Consider the following 8,121-nt stretch of genomic DNA (forward strand, 5'->3'; position numbering starts at 1 on the left):
CCCAGCCGCACTCATCCCGGTGTCACGGCCACGGTCATCCCAGTGCCACTTGTCCCGGTGCCGTGGCCGCACTGTTCCCAGCGCGACAGCCCCGGTGTCGTCCCAAATACTCGTCCCAGTGCTGCGGCCGTGCTGCTCCCCGTGCCACGGTCACGTTCCTCCCGGTGCCTCAGCCGCGCTTGTCCCTGTGCCGCCGCCACGCTCAGCCCCTGCCTCGGCCTCGCTCGGCCCCGCACCACGGCCCCCCGCCACGGCTGCGCTGGCCCGGCTGCTGTGGCCACCGTCCCCGCGCCTCAGCCGTGCCCCTGCTTTAGTGGCGCTCCCGTGGGACCGACCGCCTCAGGCCATGGGTCAGCGCCGGGCGAGAGGCGCTGCAGGCCCCAGCTGGGGGTGGTGAGGGAGAGGAGCAGGGGCCGGCGGCCTGGAGGCCCCGGGGCCGCGGCGGGTGCTGGGACGTAAGCGCCGTGTCCTGGTGCGCTGGCGGGACGCTGCCAGCAGCAGCTGCTGAGGCCTTCTGGAGAGGCACCGGCTGTGGGGCCGACCCACGGCCGCTGCTCCGGGCGCGGCAGGGCCAGTCCGGCACCCCCGTCCCGGCGCTGCGGGCCTCCAGGGCGCCGTGCCTCCCCCGGGCAGCGCCGGGACACCCCCAGCTGCCCCGCTCCCAGCCCCACCACCCTGCAGGCCGCGGCAGCTCCGCGAGGAGAGAGCAACCGCGTGGCAGGACGTGTCCCCCCCCCCAGTCCGGTGCGGGCAGGCGGCGGCCCTGAGCACCGGGGGCCTGCGGCAACGGGGCGCCAGCCGCGACAGCTGCGGCGGTGCGGGGCGGGCGCCAGGCGGGTGACGTCAGGGCCGCAGATCGCAGGGTGCCCCGCTGCTTATCAGCTCCCGCTCGCCGTGTTTGCCCAGCGGGTGCCCGGGCGGGATGGCTGCTGTTGCTGCCCCAGGGTTGCCAATGTGAATGTTTGGAGAAGGGACGAGGGAGCGCTGTGGGGGCACACGGCCACCGCAGCGCCGCTGCCACCACCGCCTGGGCTTGCTGGCTGTGCCGGCACCGTGTGGGACTGTGCCGCACTGGCCCGTGGTGGCTGGGACGGTTTGGCCCCCAGTAGTCAGGGTGGCTCAGCCCAGGGTGGCCAGGACGGTTCAGACCCGGTAGTCGGGGAGGCTCAGCCTGGGGTGGCCGGGACGGTTCGGCCCCGGTAGTCGGGGAGGCTCAGCCCAGGGTGGCCAGGACGGTTCAGCCCACGGTGGCAGTGACAGCACGGCCGTGGTGGCAGGGACAGCTCGGTGGGACCGCAGGGGAGCTGCAGTCAGCCCCCAGAGCAGGGCAGACGGCTCCGGAGCAGGGCCAGGCGGTCCCCAAACCTGACGCGCTCGGCGCTTCCACCCTCCTGAGATCCCCCAGAAAGGGCCGGGACAGGGCGCTGGGGGACCAGCACACAGCCCAGCTCGTCCCGTGCCCCCCCCAGCCATCCTGTGTCCCCCCGCTGTCCCACGGGTGCTCTGCTCTCCCACCGCCCGCCAGCATGTYGGGCCCAGCACAGAAACAGGGGGAGCAGCCATCGCTTCGGGGCCCAAGCAACCCTCACTGCTGCTGCTCGACCCAGCTGGTTCCTCGCTGCCCTCGCGCGCTGCCCCTGCGACGCAGCCACGGGCCGCGCCGGGCATGCGGGGCGTCCCAGTGCCCCGTCCGCGGTGGCAACGCCACCGTCTCTGGCCTGGGGGGCGGCTCGGGGCTGCGGGACCCCCGGGAGGGTTTCAGCCCGGGGAACGGGGGTGCAGCCGGCCCCGCGGCCACGGCAGCCGCGGCGCCTGTTTGCACAGGCATAGCTCGATAAGCAGTATGTTCTTCAGAAGATCCTACTCCAGGAGTCAAAATAGCATGAAATTTAATTTTACGCCTATTTGACAAAGCTTGATTTCGCCTCCAATCAGCAGGGAGATAAGAGCCCTCGGTACAAGTGTGCAGGCAGTTTGGCAGCTGGGGCTGCCGATTTAATAGGTGAATCGACAGGAACAACACTTGAAAATCCCCTGGCTAGTGAACCATTAAGGTGAGCCCTGCCTTCCGTCCCCGCGCTCCCTCTCCGCGCCGCTCTCCCGTTGCTGGGTGCTAAAGCAAACCCCAGCTCTGTTTACCGAGTCTACTATTACAATACGGCTACCAAATATTTGCCAGCCGTCAGCTCGCCGCTCCGCTATAAATACTTCAGGCCCAGGTGGAGGGACAGCGAGGGGGAGAGACGCGCGGGAGCCTCTGCGTGGCCCGTCGGCAGCGCTAAGGTGGGTGCTGAGCCCCAGGGCAGACGGGGCCGCGGGGCGATGCCCGGCGCGGGCGGCGGGCTCGGCCAGGGCATTTCTCAGGCGCAGGGTGGCACCGGGTGCCCGGCTCCGTCGTGGCCCTGCCGCAGCCTGGAGGCGAGCGTCCCCCCCCTGCGTCCCGCGGCGCAGGCAGAGCCGGGCTGCTGGGGTGCAGCCAGCACGGGGAGGTCAGCACCCGACCCCCTGCCCTGCCGTCCCCCCGGGGCGGCCCGGAGGCAGGCAGGGACCCGCCACCCCCTGCAAGGGGGTGCATGGGGGCCCCAGGGAGGGCAGCGATGCCAGGCGGTGCACTCGGCCAGGCAGGAGCAGGATCGGTCCCCAGAGCCATTCGTTGCTGCCCCAAGGGCCTCTCGGAGCCGGCGCCTTGGCCGGGCTGATGGTGGTCCCGGGCCTGTGGCCCAGGCTGCCCTGCAGCGTGCCCGGGCTGGGGACACCGGTGCGCAGATCATCCGTCCCTAAATACGGAGGGGCCTCATCCAGCTCGGCAAGACCCAGCCATGGCTGGAGCCTGCGAGAGCGGTGCAGGGAGGTGGCAGGATTTGCCCCACGCAGGGGAACCTCGGGGCCGTTGCCCGGGCAGGGTGTGGGGCTCAGCGTCCCGGGCGCTGGGCTGGCGCCGCTGCTCGGCCCCGGGCACCTCCACGCGGGGCCCCAGAGCGAAGGGGAGCGTCCTCCCGCCCCACGGCCCGTGGCTCCGGGGGAACATCCGCCTGCCCGGTGGCTCACGGCTGGGGGGACGTCCCCGCTGCCCCATGGCCCACAGCTTGGGGCAATGTCCCCACGGCTCCACCGCCCACAGCTCAGGGGAAGGTCCCTCAGCCCCATGACGCACGGCTCCGGGTGATGTCCCCGCTGCCCCCCAGGCCACGTGGCGTCACAGGGGTGACGGGCTGCCCGGTGTCCCGGCTCGGCCGAGGGTGGACCCTCGGGGAGCCTCCTTAGACGTCCCTTCTCCTGGGGCGCTGTCAGGCTGGGCCGGCGCGGGGGAGGCGGAGAGCTGCCCCAGCCCCACGGCCATCCCAGGGGCCTGGTGCTCGCCCAGCCCCATCCCGGTATCCGCCTGGCCGGGAGGCGAGCGGCACCGCGCGGGGCCCCCGCGGGTGCTGGCAGCCCTCACCCCACTGTCCCTCGCCCCGCAGGGTGAGTCGGGGCCCCGGGGGCCCACGCGCACCGCCATGGCCGCGGGCGTCATCCGGCACCTGGCCGAGCTGCGGCTGCCCTCGCCCTTCCCGCACGCCCTGCTGCTGCCCGCGCGCCCCGAGCCCGACTTCCCCGACCTCTCCGAGGAGGACGAGGAGGAGGACGAGGAGGAGGACGAGGAGGAGGCGGTGGAGGGCGCCGGCCGCGGCGGGCAGGAGCCGGCCGGGCCCAGCGACGCGGAGACGACGCTGCGGCTCCTCAAGTTTTCGGAGCTCATCAGCTGCGACATCCAGCGGTATTTTGGGCGGAGGGGCCGGGACGAGGACGCCGAGGGCTGGGGCGCCCCCGAGGACTGCCGCTCGCCCCGCCGCTCCGGCCGCGAGCTCTACTACGCCGACCTGCTGCGGGCGGCGCGGGGCGGCGAGCCCCAGGAGGAGGAGGAGGAGGAGGCAGCAGCGCAGGCACCCGGGGGGCCGCGGGGCCGGTGGGCGGCGGGCGGCGCGCCGCAGCTGGGGCCGCTGGCCGAGCTCTTCGAGTACGGCCTGCGCCGGTGCCTGCAGCCCCCGGCGGCGGACGGCAAGAAGCAGCGGCTGGAGAGGAAATACGCCCACATCACCCCCATGCACAAGAGGAAGCTGCCGCTGTCCTTCTGGAGGGAGCCGGGCCCCGGCCCCGCGCTGCACCCCAGCACCCCCGACTTCAGCGACCTCCTGGCCAACTGGACGGCGGAGGCGGCGCCGGAGCTGCCGGCCGCCGGGCGGGAGCTGCTGCCCGAGCYGGGCCGCCCGGAGCTGGAGGCCGAGCACTTCGGCACGCTGTGACGGCAGCCGGCCCCGGCCTTTGTGCTCGGCCCGCCAAAGCCGGCGCCCCGCGGCGCCCCGGCCCTGCCACGCGCCGCCCGGTTAATGATAAACCCTTCCCTTTCCGCGTGGRTCCCGGCGCCAGCCGCGAGGGCACCCGGAGCCCCGGAGCCGGCGGGTCGCAGCCGGCGCTGGGACGGGCGAATAAATGACTCCTCGCAAGGCGCCAGTGCGTGCGGTGTCCTTCGCCACCCCGGTGCCACCGCCCTGGGTGGGGACGCGGAGGCCGGCGCTCAGCACCTCTCCACGGGGCGCTGGGACCCGCGGGGCGGCCGGTGCCCCGAGCCGCGGCGGTGGAGCCAGGGGGGCCTGGGGAGCCCCTGGCGCCCCGCGCTCGCCATGGAGGGGCCGCCTGTGCGGTCTGGCAGCAGGAAGCGGAGGGGAACGAGGTGATTAAAGGCGCCAATAACCCGTGTTTACTCTGCAGGCCGAAGCCGGTGAATCCGATCGCCTTATCGCGGCAGCGCGAGGGCAAAGGGTAACGCGGGGCCTCATAAACTGCGCGGCTGCCGGCCCTGGAGACGGGCCGCCCGCCCGGGGAGCTGGGGTGCACAGGGTGGGCACCTACCGGGGGGGGGGGGCGCCCGCCGCCACCCGCTGCCGCAGCGCACCGCGGAGCCCACGGTCCCCTGCCCCACGGCAACACTCTGCGGGTGCCGGGGACCCACGCCGGAGAGCAGGTCCACCCCGTCAGCGCACGGGCTCGAAGGGCCTGCAGACCTCCTCCACCTCCACCTCCACCTCCACCTCCTCCTCCTGCTGCTGCTGCTGCAGGCGAGACACCCGCCATGGAAGGCCGCAGACCTCAGCGCCGTTTCCAGGGCCCGGCTGAGGCATTTCTCCCCTTTGTGGCCGCAGCTTCGCTCCTCGGCGGCCTCGAAAGGGAAAAGCAGCAGGGAGCAGGCAGCGGCCCCAGCCTGGAGCACCCCAGCCCCGGCAGGGTGCCGACGGAGGGAGGGGGGCTCCGGCCACGCAGCCCCCCCACACGCACGGTGCCGCCACCCAGCACGGGACTCATCCACTTCTCGGGGGCACTGGGAACCGCGCAGGGTCCACGGCTGCCCCGGTACCGGGGGCCGCAGCGCAGCCGGTCACAGCCAGGCCTTCGGGGCGCACGAGGGAGCAGCCCAGGCGGGTCCCCAGGAGCCAGGCGGCAGGAGAGGGGCCGGGACCAGCCCCGGGCTGGGGGTGATGGATCGAGGGCCCGACAGGCGCAAACACCGGGGAACAATAAAACCCGTTGTCCGTCTTCGCCCGGGCAAACACAGACACCCTTATCTGCAGAAAGCCCCCTCGGGGCTGGCCCGGCCCCGGCCCGGTGCTGCCGGGGAGGCACAGGGACTGGGAACCAGCACTGCAAGAGCCAGCTCTGCCCGCGTTAACGGTGGGGCCGGGACCCTCAGCGCCCGAGGGCGGTGGCAGCCCCGCAGCAGCACGCCGAGCCCGGGCAGCAGCACCCGCTTCTTCAGGGCGGGCAACGGGGCCAAGCGCAAGAGAAGGGCAACAGCGCAGGAAAAGTACAAAGAGGCTTTATTTCAGCACAGAAGGAGACGACCTTGGAGAAGCCCTCCGAGAAGCCCTCCAGGCTGCAGCTGACCCAGGCTGGCCCCCAGAGCAGGGAGCAGGCTTGCACCCGGCCCATGGCACCGAGGGGTGGGGGGACAGCACGCGGGTGCCCACKCTCCCTCCCCAGGACGCCCAGCAGGGCATGCACAGCGGATGCCACCGCCAGCTCAGGAGGTGGAGGCCTGGGGGCTGGAGGGAYGTGCCGGAGGGGGTCAGGTCTAGGCCCTGGTGGCCCTGCCAAGGCTGGAGCCCTGCCCCTGCTGACCAGGGACCTGCAGCCTGCTCTGGCCCTGCGTTCTCCCCCAACGCCAGCTCTAGCCACACAGCCTGGGGCAAGGGGGAGCAGGTAAGGGCTACGTGCCCTATCCTCCGCCAGGGCCCACGGCMACCTCCACGGGCTTGGGCACAAGGCAAGGCTGGCAGGGCCTGGGCTGCTCCGAAGGGCTGGGCTGCAGCAAACACAAACTCAACCAGGGTTCACTTTTGACCTAAACATCACTGGAGGGGTGACACAGCAGAAGAGCCGGGACTCCTCGAGCAGCAGGCACAGGCTCCGGGACTGCCACTGCCACAGAGGAGGCAGCTCTCCCCTCCCTGCCCCGCAGGCTCTGGGACAGGGTGGCCAAGGGGACCAAGAAAGAGCAGAGGCGGCAGCTGCTGTACCACGGGAGCCCTTTTATTGCACAGCAGAGCAGGGCACAGCCCCCTCCTCCAGCCGGAGGGGCAGAGAGCTCAGCCTGGCCCAGCCAGCAGCAGAAGGGGGAGAGGGGGGGACGGGACGCTGCTCTGGCCCCAGAGCAGGCAGGGAGCCCGAGCACATCTCCATCTCTCCCACTTCCAACCAGCTGCCTGGTGCCACCTCGAGGGAAGTGCCCAGGAAGGACTGGGATCCCAGACAGCTCAGGCTGGCAGCAGCGGGCTGGATGGAGGAGCCGATGCTGGAGGAAAGGTGCCCATGGCAGAGAGAGATGGTGTCCAGCTCAGTGGGGCTCTTCAGCTCCCCCAGGGCACACTCCAGCCCTGACCTAACTTTCAGCGCAGACTATATCAGGAGCTAACGGAGCCAACAGTGTATTGAGTCCCTCAGGGAAGTAGAGGAAGGGGAAAGGAGAAGGCCCGGAGAAGAGAAGCCATTAGAAATAGGAATACGGCAACACGCAGGAGAGCCAGGGCAGCACGGCCATGCTGGTGCTCCAGGCACTGTGATGCCTGCGCTGGCCGGCCCAGTCCTCTCCTTGCCTCCAGCAAAATAAGGGTCCTGGTCTCAGAGCAGCCGGGRACCAGACACGTCACGTCTGCGCCAGCGAGAGCTCCTCCAGTCCTTCCTTCCCCAGCCTGTACCTGGCGAGATCCTTGCGGGTGACCATGCCCACCACCTGCGGGGAGAGGGGACAGCATAAGGCCCCACCATGGCAAGCAGGGAGAGCCTGGGGACACCAGCAACATCCCCCCGGGGAGCCCAGGCTGCAGAGGGAGGGAAGGTACCTGCACGTGGTGCCCAACGGCCCYGGGAACTCACCTCGTTGCGATTGTCCACGACCACCAAGTGCCGCAGGCCCAGGGCCCGGAACAGCTTGAACACCCTCGGCAGCGAGGCCTCCTGCAAGGCAGAGGGGGGCCGTGTGGGCTGAGACATCCCCGGCCAGTGTGGGCTGGCCTCCGCTGCCCACCCATGGCCCCAGGGGAGGCCAGCTCCCAGCCGGAGCTCGCTGGGAGCCGGCACAGCCGGGCCCCCGGGCATTACCTGGGGCACCGTGTAGGGCGAGGGGTTCATGAACTCGCTCAGGTCGATCATGCACTCGCGCTCATCCTGGGAGACGTGGATCGACTGGATGGGGGGGAACCGCGGGTAGGCGTCCCGGAAATCCTTCAGCTTCAGCCGCCGCTGCACCAGGCTCAGGTTGGCCCTTTCCACAAAAACCTGGGGAAGAGAGAGACCATCAGGGAGCTGGTGCTGCCAGCTGCCTGTGGGAGGGAGCCCAGCTCGGCCACAGACACCCGAGGGACACAACCGGGACCGTCTGCCAGCTCCTCTAAGCAAGGCAGGCACCAAAGGGCCTGGAGAAGCAGTGGGGCAGGGGCACCAGCGCCCTGACACAGCCTGGCCAGCCCAGCAGCTCCCTCCACAGGGGATCACCCACCTTGTGCTTCAGCAGAACGATGAGCTGGGAGCGCAGGATCAAACCTCGCAGTCCTGCCACCTGTGACAGAGAGCACCGTGCGTGAGACGGGG

The 8,121-nt window shown here is 71.2% G+C and overlaps 1 protein-coding gene across 1 annotated transcript in view; it reads right to left on the reverse strand.

The window, feature by feature from the left end:
• Positions 1–5,835: 5,835 nt before the first annotated feature.
• Positions 5,836–8,121, reverse strand: part of CLCN7 (chloride voltage-gated channel 7) — a 20,865-nt gene continuing 18,579 nt past the window's right edge. The window contains exons 22-25 of the mRNA XM_026065216.1: positions 8,030–8,089; positions 7,633–7,809; positions 7,408–7,488; positions 5,836–7,264 (exon numbers count right to left, since the gene is read on the reverse strand). Of these exons, the coding sequence (XP_025921001.1) occupies positions 7,178–7,264; positions 7,408–7,488; positions 7,633–7,809; positions 8,030–8,089 (405 nt within the window). The 3' untranslated portion in view covers positions 5,836–7,177. The remainder of the gene's footprint in view (positions 7,265–7,407; positions 7,489–7,632; positions 7,810–8,029; positions 8,090–8,121) is intronic.

Source organism: Apteryx rowi, unplaced genomic scaffold (assembly GCF_003343035.1).
Source record: "Apteryx rowi isolate R43461 unplaced genomic scaffold, aptRow1 scaffold_225, whole genome shotgun sequence".
Classification (NCBI taxonomy): Eukaryota; Metazoa; Chordata; class Aves; order Apterygiformes; family Apterygidae; genus Apteryx; species Apteryx rowi.